The following is a 16,031-nucleotide window of genomic DNA, read 5'->3' as shown; positions in this document are numbered from 1 at the left end:
CTGACGAGGAGGAACCCCTCGACCTGCCCCAGGTGCGATTCCCATCGCTCGGGGTGGTGAGTGTCGAATTCTCTCACTCGTCCGAAATTAGCCATGCTGTCAAGGTTCGGTGGTCCGCTTCACTGTGGAAGTTAAAACTTCCAGTGACTTAGCTCGGTTGGCCAGGAACTGCTTTCCTGGCCGTGACTTCAGCTCGAGAAGCGGATCCCACCTTCGTCGCCAGTAAAGTGGCTGGACAAACCACTCCAGACAGCTGGTAACCTTAACACGTTTATTAGAACAGAGCCAAAAGGTAACAGGAACACTTGGCTATTTATAGTCTGGTGCCGGTCGATCGGTCCAATCACAAGCCGGTCTTCTTCCCGCTTCTCTTCTCCTCCAATCAGCTTGCGGTTCGTTTGACAGTTCGGTTCCTCGTGCTGCGGCTTGTGTTGCTTTGACAGCCGAGAGCTGTCAACTCGTGCGCATGCGCGAGTCGGGAGTTTTGACAGCTGTCAAAACTCCCTCGTGTTCCGCTGTCATCGGTTTACCTCATGTTCAGCTGTCAAATGCTTAACCTTTATGAACCAATGAAGTTAACACATAAATTTCCCCACATAACTGAACTATATACATATAATACACCTTTTATACTGAAGCCGGCAAGCCTTCGCCCAATCCCCTGCCGAGGATTCTCCCGCCGCTTGTGTTCTTAACCAATCAGCGGTAACCGCATGTGGAGCTGCCAACCTGTAGCTGTCAGCGGTAACCGCATGTGGAGCTGTCAACTCACAGCTGGTAACCACATGTGGAGCTGTCAACTCGCAGCTGTCAGAGGGAACTGTCAAACCTGCACTGTCAAACAACAACTGTCAAATGCACTTTTAAATATTATACATTACATTCTGTCTCTGAATAAACTTGTTGCTGTTTGAACACCTCATCTTACTCAAGCAAGAACCAAATACTTAACAATTCTGCTGCACAGAAATTACCTGTAATTGTCTTCACAGGAGACACTTATATTTCTGTTTTCCAAGATCTCTCTCAACTGTGCAATGGAATGTCCTGTGCAAGTTTCCCTGGCAATAGAAGCCATCACACATTAGTTCTAAGTGCTTATTTTCTCTTTAAGTCACAAACATTTGCATACAGAAAACTGCAAAAACCTTCCAGAAAATAAAAAACTTGGTGCCTGATTCCTGAATAAATATTTTTCCAATAGTTTAAAAATCTCTCTAGTGCTTTCAAGATAACCTCATTCCTAAACACCTGAATCAGCATAATCAGTCTTCCCCAAGCACCCACCTTTTAAGCAAACCAAAAGGTATCAATACACAGAACATTTTTAATTGCATTTTTTTCCTCTTATACTGCATTGCACGCATAGATAACACATTTGCAATATTTGTAGGAGGGTTCACAGTAACATTAGTATAATTAAAGAAAATGTAAAATCAGGCTCAGTTGGCAGGGGGAGAAGGGAGATCTAAAACAAGAAACAGAAAAAACTAAAGAACAAGGCATGAAAAAGCTATTGATCATAATGTTTAGATTAATAATAATGGGGGCCCTCAGAAGTTTTAATAATTTTCCTCATGACTCTACTGTTGTTTTTTCCATGCTGCCCTCTTTTCTAAGCTGCCTGCCTTTCTCTTGCATTTTACAAACCCACCTTGGGGCTCTTGGAGAGTAATTCTTATTACACAATATGGCAAAAGATGATTAGAATATTAAATCCTTTTCTCACCCATCCGTTTTTTTTCTTCCTGAATTTGTTTTCCCCCCTTTTTAATGTCTCAGGGTTACTTTGCTCTTGAAATAATAATAAGAAGAAGAAACTGAAGATTTTATTTTAGCAGCTCAAGAAGCTTTGCCAACTAATTGCACAAAGGTAAAGATCCGACCCCCTTCATGGATTACTGCCTTGTCGTGGCGAAGGGGCTTGTGTAATTCAATGAAGCTATGAGCTATGCCGTGCAGGGCCACCCAAGACGGAAAGGTCATAGCAGAGAGTTCTGACAAAATGTGATCCACTGGAGAAGGAAATGTCAACCCACTCCAGTATCTTTGCCATGAAAACCCTATGGACAGTACCAAAAGGCAAAACGATATGACGCTGGAAGATGAGCCCCTCAGGTCAGAAGGCGTCCAATACAGTATGCTACTGGGGAAGAGCAGAGGGCTAGTACTAGTAGCGCCAGAAAGAATGAAGCGACTGTGCCAAAGCCGAAAGGACGCTCAGCTGTGGATGTGTCTGGTGGTGAAAGGAAAGTCCAATGCTGTAAAGATTTTTTCTCCATAGGAACCTGGAATGTAAGATCCATGAATCAAGGCAAGCTGGATGTGGTCAAATAAGAGATGACAAGACTGAACATCGACATCTTAGGTATCTGCGAACTAAAATGGACAGGAATGGGTGAATTTAATTCAGATGACCATCAGGTATACTACTGCGGGCAAGAATCCCTCAGAAGAAATGGAGTAGCCTTCATAGTCAATAAAAGAGTAGGAAAAGCAATACTGGGATACAATCCTCAAAATGACAGAATGATCTCAGTTCGAATCCAAGGCAAACCATTCAATATCACAGTAGTCCAAGTCTATGCCCCAACCACCAGTGCTGAAGAGGATGAAATTGACCGGTTCTATGAAGCCCTACAGCACCTTATAGAACTAACACCAAAAAATGATGTCCTTATCATCATGGGGGATTGGAATGCTAAAGTAGGAAGCCAAAAGATAACCGGAATCACAGGCAAGTTTGGCCTTGGAGTACAAAATGAAGCAGGGCACAGGCTGATAGAATTTTGTCAAGAGAATACGATGGTCATAGCAAACACTCTTTTCCAACAACCCAAGAGACGGCTCTACACATGGACATCACCAGACGGTCAACACAGAAATCAGATTGACTATATGCTCTGCATCCAAAGATGGAGAAGCTCTATACAGTCAGTAAAAACAAGACCAGGAGCTGACTGTGGCTCAGACCATGAGCTTCTCATTGCAAAGTTTAGGCTTAAACTGAAAAAAGTAGGAAAAAGCTGTTAGATGTTTTTGTGCCAGCCATGGCAGTTCCCCAAAAAGGTCATCAGATGGGAGCAAAGAGGCTTCTTTGCTCCCACTGGTGGGTCAGGGGTCCCCAGCCCATGCATCCCCATTGGAGAGAGTTAATTGGTAAGGGAGGGGCCGTGGCCCCCCATAAAAACCTCTGCTCAGGCGCTGCGCACTCTCTCTCTCACACTGCTCTCCCCTCTCTCTCACACTCTCATGCTATGAGCTCAATCCAGGCATGGATGCCTCCATGCCAGGGAACTCTTTCTCTCTACTTTATCGTTAAATAAAGCTTCATATGATTGCATCCCTACTTGCTGCCTTTTTTACTTGGAAGAACCATCGATCTTGTGAGGCCATCTCACAAAAGCACTAGGCCACTCAGGTATCAATTAAATCATATCCCTGTTGAATATACAGTAGAGGTGACAAATAGATTTAAGGAATTAGATCTGATAGACAGAGTGCCTGAAGAACTATAGACAGAGGTTCGCAACATCGTACGAGAGGTAGCAACCAAAACCATCCCAAAGAAAAAGAAATGCAAGAAAGCAAAATGGCTGTCTGAGGAAGCTTTTCAAATAGCTGAGAAAAGGAGGGAAGCGAAAGGCAAGGGAGAAAAAGAAAGATACACCCAATTGAATGCAGAATTCCAGAGAATAGCTAGAAGAGATAAGAATGCCTTCTTAAATGAACAGTGCAAAGAAATAGAAGAAAACAATAGAATAGGGAGGACCAGAGATGTTTTCAAGAAAATTGGAGAGATGAAGGGAACGTTTAATGCAAAAATGGGCATGATAAAGGACCAAAATGGCAGAGGCCTAACAGAGGCAGAAGAGATTAAGAAGAGGTGGCAAAATTACACAGAAGAACTATACAAGAATGAGCTTAATGTCCCTGATATTCACAATGAGGTGGTCACTGACCTCGAGCCAGACATCCTAGAATGTAAAGTGAAGTGGGCCTTAGAAAAGCTGAGCAACAACAAAGCTAGTGGAGGTGACAGTATTCCAGCTGAGCTATTCAAAATCTTAAAAGAAGATGCAGTAAAAGTGCTACACTCAATTTGCCAGCAAATTTGGAAAACTCAACAGTGGCTACAGGATTGGAAAAGATCAGTTTACATTCCAATTCCAAAGAAAGGCAGTGCCAAAGAATGTTCAAACTATCGCACCATTGCACTCATTTCTCATGCTAGTAAAGTTATGCTTAAAATCCTACAAGCTAGACTCCAGCAGTATGTGGATCGAGAACTACCAGAAGTACAGGCAGGATTTCAAAGAGGCAGAGGAACTAGAGATCAAATTGCCAACATACACTTTATCATGGAGAAAGCTAGAGAGTTCCAGAAAAACATCTACTTCTGCTTCATTGACTATGCTAAAGCCTTTGATTGTGTGGATCATAACAAACTGTGGCAAGTTCTTAAAGAGATGGGCGTACCAGACCATCTTATTTGTCTCTTGAGAAATCTATATGTGGGCCAATAAGCAACAGTGAGAACTGGACATGGAACCACTGATTGGTTCAAAATTGGGAAAGGAGTCCAGCAAGGCTGTATACTGTCGCCGTGCCTATTTAACTTATATGCAGAGCACATCATGAGAAAGGCAGGGTTAGAGGAATCAAAAGTTGGAATTAAGATTGCCGGAAGAAATATCAACAACCTAAGATATGCAGATGATACCTCTCTAATGGCAGAAAGTGAAGAATTAAAGAGCCTCTTGTTGAGGGTAAAGAAGGAGAGTGCAAAACTTGGGTTGAAGCTTAACATTAAGAAAGCCAAGATCATGGCATTCGGCCCTCTCAATTCCTGGCAAATAGATGGGGAAGAAATGGAGGTAGTGACAGATTTTATTTTCCTGGGCTCCAAGATCACTGCAGATGGGGACTGTAGCCAAGAAATTAAAAGAAGCTTGCTCCTCGGGAGGAAAGCCATGGCAAATATAGACAGCACACTAAAAAGCAGAGACATCACCCTGTCAACAAAAGTGCATATAGTCAAGGCTATGGTCTTCCCAGTTGCAATGTATGGCAGTGAAAGCTGGACCATAAAAAAGGCTGAGCGCCAAAGAATTGAGGCCTTTGAACTATGGTGCTGGAGAAGACTCCTGCAGTCCCTTGGACTACAAGGTGATCAAACCGGTCAGTCCTAGAGGAGATCAAACCTGACTGCTCTTTACAAGGCCAGATCCTGAAGTTAAAACTCAAATACTTTGGCCACCTAATGAGAAGGAAATATTCACTGGAGAAGAGCCTAATGCTGGGAAAGATTGAGGGCAAGAGAAGAAGGGGGACGACAGAGAATGAGGTGGCTGGATGGAGTCACTGAAGCAGTAGGTGTGAGCTTAAATGGACTCCAGAAGATGGTAGAGGACAGGAAGGCCTGGAGGAATATTGTCCATAGGGTCACGATGAGTCAGACATGACTTTGCAGCTAACAAGAACAAAAAAAGATCCGACATGTAACAAACAACCAGCAAATGTTTTTGCAGAAAAATGATGAAACAATTGACCATTTGATCAGTAGCTGCAGCAATATTTCACAAATGAAGGCATGTCCCAGATAGTATTGCAGGATCCAGTCTGAGTCAGTCACCTATACCAGAGGTTTAGTCCTGGAGGATGGGCTCCAGGACGAGTCTTGGACTCGTCCTGGAGCCCATCCTCAGGGAATGTCTCTCTAGCAGAGTGTATGCTCGCTAGAGAGAAATTCCCTGAGGATGGGCTCCAGCATGAAAAGCTTGAAAAATTAAACCTCTGGTATAGGTGACTGTATCCTGCAATATTTCACAAACTGAGTACAAGCAGCGTCATGACTGAGTTGCCTATATTCTTAGGCAATATCTTAATAATTTTTAAGTCCTTGCTTAGTACATGAATTGTTAAATTTCCACCAGTCTTAGACTTTGGATTTAATTGTAGATTATCTACACATAGTAATATACCTGTATATATTATTAATTATATATAGAACATAGAATATAGAATAAGAGCTGGATGGGACTTGGAGGTCATCTAGTCCAATCCCCTGCTTTAGCAGGAGAGTCTATACCATTTCAGAGAAATGGCTATCCAGTCTCTTCTTGAAAGCCTCCAGTGATGGAGCACCCACAACTTCTGAAGGCAAACCAGTCCACCAGATGATTGTTCTCACTGTTAGGAAATTTATTCTTAGTTCTAAGTTGCTTCTCTCCTATATTATTTTCAATCCATTGGTCCTTCTCTTGCTTTTGGGTGCTTTGGAAAATAGTTTGTCCCTCTATTTTATATTAGCCAAATTATTAATATACAATATAAATATATTCTATATTTATATAATTATATATCCTTTATAAATAACAACCTCTGCCTATCCTAGGTCCTTGAGATGGACTAGATAGGTGAAGGAAAATGCTAAATCCAAGCTAAACATCTGGCTAACTGTGCTATCAACTTACACTTGTAAATCATTGCTGCATTTTAAGATGAGCAAGATCTAGTGTATTCATGGGGGACAGTGTCTTTTAGTGGTAGAAGCCAAGAATGCAATAAAATTCAATCTAGATTTTCTACAAAGTGGAGATTGCACTGGAAAATGAATGCTCAAAGTAAACAATAGTTTGCTGGAGAATTTAATTTCGGGTGGCATAGGCATTGTTACAAGGATACCTGCATAAAAGGTGCTTCTTAAATAATAAATGTTATGAGTGTTTGTGTGCTCATACACAAATACTGACAATAACTCCTTTTTTATGACCCTATAATCCCTTAATTTAGGTTAGAGTCGAGGCAACTGAATGGAGCTGACTGTTTACTGGCCAGATGCAGTGGTGGGATTCATCCAGTTTGCACCAGTTCGGCAGAACCGGTAACTAATTTTTTGTTGCCCAGGCCTAGAATGGACTTCCGGAAGCGACATCCACACAGAGAACTGATTGTTCACATATTTGAATCCCACCACTGGCCAGATGCCCTTCCTGATGCCATGCAGAGTTTGCAGCAGATATTTTTTCTTTGCACCCTAGGAGAGAAACATCTGCCACTACCTAGGATTCAACTCACAATCTACCGAGTGGGAGGCAAGCATCTCCACCACTAGACCACCATGTTGTTCATGCAAATACTGATAACAGTTGGGTGAAATAAAGGAAATCCAGAGAAGGAGGGAGGTGAGAAGTTTTAGAAAATAATGCCCATTGTTGTGATGGAAGTGAGGCTCTTGTCAGAATCCATTTATCTTTCATTTCTAACTATCTTCTTTGAGCTAACCCTAAATCTCATCTCCCCCTGGATTCTGCCATTCCCAAGGGGGAGAGGGAACAGGCATGGAGCTTTATGGCTTTCAGTTCCTCCCTTAAATGTAACCTTTATTTATTCTGCCTGCCTGCAATCCATCACAATACAATCAATTGCTTTCTCACTAGGCATTGCCTCTCATCTTACGGGCAACTAGGAAAGGGGGTGGAAAAAGGGAGGAATGAAACTCGCCAGAATTTGTTTCTCCGAATGAAGTGTGAGGGGGGTGGAAATGATCCTGCTGCAAACAGACTGTTATCTCTCCTCTCCCATGATGGGCTTACCACCTGGAGCTTGGCTGATCCAGAACTGACCGAATGAATGGTGGGGTGGGGTGGGGTGGGGTTTGCTTGGGGGCACTTTAAAAATATCGATCTGTGAGATCCTTTCTATTATGCCTGCTATCTTCTATTTCTTAGTAAAAGTTCCTGCTTGGAAAATCTTGTCTCCAAGAATCCTTCTTTCTTAAGATGTGGTCTGAAGTGGGTTCTGAGGTTAGGAAGATACAGGGTGGCCTGTTGGTGGTATTGGGCTCAGCTAGATGCAGTTCTATTTCCTTTTCTTTTTTCTTATCTCTTGCTTTTAATTTGGGGGGGGGGCATATTCCTCATCGCCTATTTTCTATTTTAATGATGTTGCTTATGCTAAAAGGAAATAGTAATTGGTAGCTATGAATGTATAATCATTAATTTGTGGTAAAAATGGGCAGTCAATAAATTTAATAAATAAATAAAAATTCTTTTTAATATATTTCTTTTTAATTATATTTCTAAAGACAGATCACTACATCTAGGGATGAAGGATTCAATTTTTGGGAAAGACATCCAAGAGACACAAGAAGTCATTTTGATATATACTGTTTTACTTATTAAATTTATATAGCTGCTCATCTCACATGTGTTATCCAGAATGGTGGCAATAAAGCAGTGCTACTGTATATTTACTGCTCAAACTAAAGAACCATAGTTACCCAGGGTCCCTAGCCCCATTAATCAAGGTTTATAAGGCTAAGGTTACCACAATGCTCTTGTATGGAGCAGAAATTTGGGGTCTTTACTCAACCACAGTTTTAGAACAAACACAGTCCCAGCACCTGAGATGTATTTTGGGTGTAGATCCAAGAACATCTGCTGCAGCAGTTAGAGCTGAATTGGGAATTCATACAATTCAGGCATTATCTAAAATTAGAGCTTATAACTACTGGTGCAAAGTTAATGAAATGGAGACTGATAGATTCCCCAAGTTATGCCTACTAGAGCAAATAAAACTACAACCACAAATCTCCTGGATCACCAAACTAACAAATTTTGTAAGAAGCTGTGGCCTTCCTGTCTCTTGTGTAACAGGAGAACAATCCCAAAAAAGAGTTGCCCAAAGAATTAAGGATATAGAAGCACAAACTGATATAGCTATCCTTGGTAAGGTGGGTAACTTGAAATGGCTGAGTAAATACCAACGTACTTTTCAAGTAGACAGTTATTTGAAGTCACAACTCCCAAAACATCTTAGGGAGATATTTACGCAAGTGAGATTTGAAAAGCTTGACACAATGGTCAGATATGGGAGATTTCATGCTATACCCTATAATGAATGTCTCTGCATTTGCGGAGCAGCAGAAGTAGAAGACCTGGCTCACATCCTATTTGACTGTTGCCTGTATAAGAGGGTGAGAGATAGGTATCTTGGTCTATATACCAAACGATTGACCCATTGGGATCCCCATATCAAAACAACTTACCTTATGTCCGGCCAGAATTTGAAAATAACATTTAATGTAGCACAGTACCTAAACAAAATGGTCCAGTTGAGATTTGCATATGTGAGGCTGATTGGGGTAGATTGCAAGGGCGACTCCGAAATATAATTGTATCATATTTTATCTATATCTTAAATTATTGTACATTATTACAATTTCATTTTAGATTGTATTTTATTACCATTTCATTTTAAATTGTATTCTAATTCCATTTTAAATTGCTTTTATCAAATTTTAGTAACAATTTGTGCTGGAACTTTGCACTTTGATATGGCCCAAGGGCTAATCAATAAAGTTGTTGTAGTTATTAAATTTATATAGCTGCTCATCTCAAATGTGTTATCCAGAATGGTGGCAATAAAGCAGTGCTACTGTATATTCCGCATGGGCTAACCATACATACCTCTGAGGTCCATCAATGTCATGCATTAACCAAATCCGCATCTTGGAAACTTCCTTTGGGTTTAAGTTAACAATTTCAACTCTGCCAAAAATGCTGAAAAAACAGAAGCAAATATATCAGGCCAAAGTGTTAAAATATAACTCCTTTGCTACTGAATGTATATTTCTATTTTCAGAAGAGAAAAAAGACCCTAATTTGGTCTTTCTGGGTTCTTATACATTCTGATGGATCTGTGTACTTGCCATACACAGTGAATGGTGGATGAGCCTTGTCTGCTACTCATCATAAAATTCTCAGCCATGGGGACAAGTTCACAACAAAAGCCAAGAAGAAAAGGAACCCAAAGATGGCATAGCCAAAAAGGACTTTGCTCAATTTTGGCATTAGCAAAATGAACAGAGCATGGCCCAAATCTTAAGGGATATCCCTTACCTTGTCCTCACCTAAGGTTATCTATCCTCTTAATCATGCTGTGATGAGTTTTTGTGCACATATTATTATGATTGTAAGCCTCCCAGAATTACTTTATGGAAAAATGGGCAGCCAATGAATTTTATAAATAAATAAATATTAATACTAATTTGTTTATTATGAAGGCCCTGCATTTGTTTTGACACCTTAGGTCAGGGCTTTTCAACCAGTGGTACGGGTACCACCTGTGGTACATTGGCACCTGGCAGGTGGTATGCGACCATCCTAGAAAAGTGGTAGCAGGGGAGGGGAATGAGCTGAACCAGTGGCAGCACCATACAAGCCTGAGTGAGAGATGACTGGAGCTGCAGGGCTATCAGGGCTCAGCGGAAGCACCAGGATCAGTGCCAGGCTCCATCTGGAGCTCAGTGCTGATCCCAGTGCTTCTGCTAATCCCAGAAGAAGTGCCGATCAGCTGGAATGTTGCAGCATCCCCAGGGTCTTGTGATTTACGTTCAGATGCTTGGCAACTGATTCATATTTATGATGGTCACAGTGTGCTAGGGTCCTGTGAAGTGACCAAAACGTGCTACAACCACCCAGCAGATGGGGGGAATAAAAACCAAACAACCCCACCCCACCCCCACTGTCAATCCTCAACAGAAATGCTCACAACAATGAAAACCTTGGACAGGAGGAGGAGCGCTGTTGGGTGGGCAGGCAGGTGTCTTGCTCGGCTGTGGCTTGGGGGGCACTTTTTTCAGTGCCATTGTAACTTTGAACAGTAACTAAGTGAACCAATGTAAGTCGATGACTATCTGTACTTCATCACTTTTTTCCTTTTTTTTTTTTTGGTTATCAAGTTTTTGACACCTTGCTAGGGGACTGGTGGTACTCAGATCTTGCCATATCCAAAAAGTGGTACAGTATAATAATAATAATAATAATAATAATAATAATAATAATAATAATAATAATAATAATAATAATAATAATAATAATAATAATAATAATAATAAAGTTGGAAGGGACCTTGGAGGTCATCTAGTCCAACCCCCTGCTCAGGCAGGAAACCTTATACCATTTCAGGCAAATGGCTGTCCAGTCTCTTCTTAAAAACCTCCAGTGTTGGAGCATTCACCACCTCTGGAGGCAGGTTGTTCCACTGGTTAATTGTTCTAACTGTCAGGAAGTTTCTCCTTAGTTCTAGGTTGCTTCTCTCCTTGACTAGTTTCCATCCGTTGCTTCTTGTCCTGCTTTCAGGTGCTTTGGAGAATAGCTTGACTCCCTCTTCTTTGTGGCAGCCCCTGAGATATTGGAACACTGCTATCATGTCACCCCTCACCCTTCTCTTCATTAAACTACACATACCCAATTCCAGCAACCGTTCCCTATATGTTTTAGCCTCCAGCCCCCTAATCATCTTTGTTGCTCTTCTCTGTACCCTTTCTAGAGTCTCGACATCTTTTTTACATTGTGGTGACCAAAACTGGATGCAGTATTCCAGGTGGGTGAAAAGGTTGAAAAGCCCTGCCTTAGGTCAAAAGGAGGGGCTTTATTTTCAATGGGAATATTTCAGCAGAAAGAAATACTGGGGACCTGCATACCCGTGGTGGTTGCTACTGAAGTAAGTGGTGAACTGAGTGATGTTCTTGCTCTTCTTTAAAAAAATTAAAATAAAATCCTTCACTCTTTCTGTTTCTTCATTTTTCCACCTCTTTTTTCTTCCTTTTCCTTCCCAGGGAAAGGTCAAATCATTCTTGAAATGCATCTGAACTTTCTATCAGTTCCTCTTTCTGGCTGCCCTGCCATTCTGGTGGAAGGGGGAGGAAGACACTCTGTGGGGAGCATTTTTTGCATACTTTCACTTTTGCCATAACCACATGGGAATTAGGGAGGGGGATCATCTTTGGAGATGGAATGGATTTCCTCCCAGCCAGTTCCAGCCTGACTCCAAGGTCACTGCAGCCTGAGGATGACCTGTTATCTATCCTGTACTTCAGTATTCGCAAAACAAACTTGCAGCACTGTATCAGCTGCTGGTGGACTGGGCAGGGTGTGTGTGTGTTGAAGTGGGAAGAATAGCTTGGTGCTTTGCATGGGAATATTAGATTCTGGTTGACTGCAGCCACTCTTTTTTCAGTAAATGTTCTTTTGATTAACCAACTCTTTGTGTCAAGAGTTGTACTTTCCTGAGAGGGCCAGTTGGGCTAGGTCCTTACATTAAGCAGAATCTGCAATAGTGGTGATATCCAAGAGAAACCGACCTCTACTGTGAGGACCATGCAAGGAATGTCTGCACAAAGCAGTGACCAGGAGGAAGCAGAGTACTGGGGAGAAGCCTATACCAAGGCTCACTGTGGGGTGGACCTCTCCAGGTGGACAGAGGAAGTTACTGGACTGGGACATTCATTGAAACCCACGTGATCCATTGGCATTGAGAAGAAAGATGAATGGGAAGGGAGGACTAAAGGAGTAACTTGATCATGCTGACATCCTCATGAAGTGAGCCATGCACACCATGATGGAAGGATTCCAGAGTCTCAAGGCACATGAGACCCTAGCCAGACTGACCTCTGGGGATGATTGTCAAGCCCTAGAGGAGGATGACTCCAGGAGAGCCTCACCATTAGGCGGGAGTCTCAGCAACCCCAGCCAGGGCAGCTGCAACCATGGGAGCAGCATAGAGGGATCCTACCAGAACCACCACACCAGGGGGTGCTGCAGCCACAGGCCCACGAAGAAGGAAAGCCCAACTGTTGGTGTGAGATTTGATGGGGACTCACTGGATGATGATAACACTCCATTGCTGGTTTGAGGACCCTCTCTGACTGAAAAGCCAGAGACCACATTAAAACTGTGAGACAAAGTGCAGAGCTGTGGTGGAATACACCAAAGAGTTCCACTTGACTGGCCAGAAGACATCCTCATCGGTTGTTTTAAAGGTTAGCTGAACAACAACCTATACAATGCTTGTGTGGCAAGAGAGGCCTCTGCAACCCTGCACAACTGCTGCATGAGGAAGTAGAGATTGACCAAGCCTGAAACAAGTACCACACAGCGAGATCCTGGAAGTAAAATCCTCCAGAGAAGAGAGAAACAACTAAATCCCAAACTTTGCAAGCCAAATATACACATTCTTTAAATGTGGCCAAGAGGGACATCAAGCTGCAGAATGCAAAACTGGCTGTCCAGCAAATAAGACCAACCCAAATCCCAAGAGGAAGCCCACTAAAGTACAACCACAGACCAAAGAGACAGTGCTGAAAGGAGTGGAGGTTGTGGAGTTCACCCCATCACCAAAAAGAGCCAAGGGAACTCCGACTCCATCAGACAACAGCCACGGGTTAATGGACACCAACTACGACAACAACCCACTGGTAAATGACCCAGTCATGCTATCCCAGAACTGAGTTTCCCTGGGTCTTGATTGAAAGCTAGTCTCCAAGCTCTATTAGACTTGGTCTCCACCAAATTCTTGGTAAATCCAGCACTGGTCGAGAAACTGGGAATTTGACTGAGATGGGTAAAAGTGCTGGTGGCATTTTGTTAGCTGGATGCCTCTATCATGGGGGGCATCCCAGTAACTTTTGCTACTGAATCCATAAGAATGCAAATGGGGGCACATTCAGAAGTCATGAGTTTCATAATACAATGTGGAATGGAAAGACCCCTAGTCCTAGGTCTACTCTGGCTAAAAAAGTGGAATCCTTATGTGAACTGGAGGAAAGGCCTGCTAAAGTTTCAAATAAACTGCTCCTACCAAACCCGAGGCAAAACTAGTAGGGCAACTATCCTGAAGCATGAACTAGGGGCTGCCATGCAGGGGAAGAACCTTCCTATCATCCCCAAAGAGTATTGAGATCTCCAAGAGGTGTTTAGTGAAAGGGGCTTGGATGAATTCCCCCTTCATAAACCTACTGACTGTGCTATAGAAATCCTACTGAGTGCCAAATTGCCAAAACTGAAACTGTGCTCAATGACCCCCAGAGAGCTGAAAGAACTTTGGTTGTTCATTGATAAAGAACCTGGCCCGAGGCTTGATTCAGCCAGCTCAATACCAGGTTGCGACCGCAGTCCTGTTCCAATAAAAGAAGGATGGGACCCTTCATCTATGTGTGGACTACAGAGGGTTAAACACAGTACCCCCTACCTCTGGTGAAAGATATGCTAGCCCACCTCACCAAGGACAAAAACTTTACTAAACTGGACTGACATGTGGGAGGCATATTAGCATGTGACCATCAGAGATGGGAATGAATTGAACTACTTTCAATTGCCCACTGGGTTACTTCCAATTCGAAATATCTCTTTTGGACTGCAGGGAGCCCCAGCTATGTTTATGCAATTGATTAATGAGGTTCTGTATGAGCAACTGTACAAGGGTGTGCTTGTGTATTTGGACAACATTTTAATCTACATTGAAACCAAGGCAGAACATGTGAAACTTGTGAGAGTGGTCCTCCAAAAACTATGAGCTGCCAAGCTGTATGCTAAACTGTCTAAATGCAAGTTCTACCAAAGTAAGATAGACTACTTAGGCTACCACATCTCTCATGAAGGGATTGAGATGGACCTGGAAAAAGTCAGAGCTGTGCAACTGCAAAGCTTCCTAGGATTTGCAAATTTTTACCAGCAATTCATTCCCCCATTTTCTCAAATAGTTCTCCCCATTACGAACTTATTTATTTATTTATTTATTTATTTATTTATTTATTTATTAATGGGATTTATATCCCGCCCTATCTCCAGAGGGACTCAGACTTAAGACAAAAGGGGGAGGACAAACCTAAACTTAGCCAACCACTTGAATGTTCAATGGAATGTCAAGCTGCTTTTGAGAAGCTCAAGCGCTTGTTCGCAGCCAAACCAGTGTTAAAGCACTCTGACCTGATGAAGCCATTTGTTATACAAGCCAATGTGAACGATATGGCTGTGGGAGCAGTACTATTGCAGGAAAATGAGAGCAGGAAGCTGCAGACTTGTGCTTACACCTCCAAAAACTTTCTGAGACTGAACAATGATGGGTGGTGTAGGAGAAAGAGGCTTATGCCATGAGATGGGTGCTCCTGTCCTGGAGGCACTTCTTAGAGGGCAATAAAATGCCTTTTGAGGTATGGACTTATCACAAGAACTCTTTCTCCTTAAAAAGCATGATGGGCACAGTACTTTAACCACTTTGGCTTCTCTCTGCACTATCCTCCTAGGGAGAAGAATTTTCTGACAGATGCATTGTCACATATACTGCAATACAATTGCTCCAAAGCAGAAATAATCAAACCAGTGCTCCTGTGTCATCAGCTGGCTGCTCAAGTGATCACCAGTGCCCAGGAAAGAGAAAAAATTCCTATACCCAAGGACGTGACCTCTGCCCTAATAGCTGCCCCAATGGATGATAAACGGCTCCAGAGTCACAGCAATGTTTGCTCAATCCAAGATTGGCTAGCCTTGGTGGGGGTGAAGCTCTGTGTTCCAGAAATTCAGAAACTCATGGTTTTGAGGAGTTGTCGTGACCCAAAGATGGTGAAATATTTTGGTTTCATGAAAAAAATACACCTAGTAAAGAGACATTTTTGGTGGCCATCCCTCAAAAAAGACATTGAAGGCTTCATTGCCAGCTGTCCGGTGTGTGCCTCATCTAAACAGCAGCAAGGGAAAAGTCCGGCACTTCTTCAAACAGTAGCTGAGCCATCAGCACCTTGAAGAGAGATTTCTATGGGCTTTATTGTGGAACTCTCCGAAAGCATGGGAAATACAGTAATTTGGGTGGTGATTAATTTATTCTCCAAGCAAGTGTATTTTATCTCTTGTCAAATGATCCCTTCTGCCTGAGCTCTTAAAAAACTATTTCTGCATCATATTTATATGGAGCACCTCAGCGAATCATTTCAGATATGGGGATACAATTCACATCCATGTTTTGACAAGCCTTCCTGGACATATTGGGGACTGACCAAGGGCTTAGTTCCAGCCATCACCCCCAAACGAATAGGGGCATGAGAATGAACAAACAGTATTGGAACAATACTTTAGATGCTTTATTCATTATCAACAAGATAATTGGACTGACCTCTTATTTATTTATTTATTTATTTATTTATTTATTTATTTATTCGTTTTATATACCGCCCTTCTCCCGGAGGACTC

General features: G+C 42.3%; 1 protein-coding gene across 1 annotated transcript in view; it reads right to left on the bottom strand.

The window, feature by feature from the left end:
• The window catches only part of LOC310642950 (ADP-ribosyl cyclase/cyclic ADP-ribose hydrolase 1-like), a 74,419-nt gene that overhangs the window by 22,947 nt on the left and 35,441 nt on the right, over positions 1–16,031 (bottom strand). The window contains exons 6-7 of the mRNA XM_083366941.1: positions 9,474–9,566; positions 975–1,061 (exon numbers count right to left, since the gene is read on the bottom strand). Of these exons, the coding sequence (XP_083223067.1) occupies positions 975–1,061; positions 9,474–9,566 (180 nt within the window). The remainder of the gene's footprint in view (positions 1–974; positions 1,062–9,473; positions 9,567–16,031) is intronic.

This window comes from Vipera ursinii (assembly GCF_947247035.1).
Source record: "Vipera ursinii genome assembly, chromosome: 7".
Classification (NCBI taxonomy): domain Eukaryota; kingdom Metazoa; phylum Chordata; class Lepidosauria; order Squamata; family Viperidae; genus Vipera; species Vipera ursinii.
This window is presented reverse-complemented; position numbering and strand designations above follow the sequence as displayed.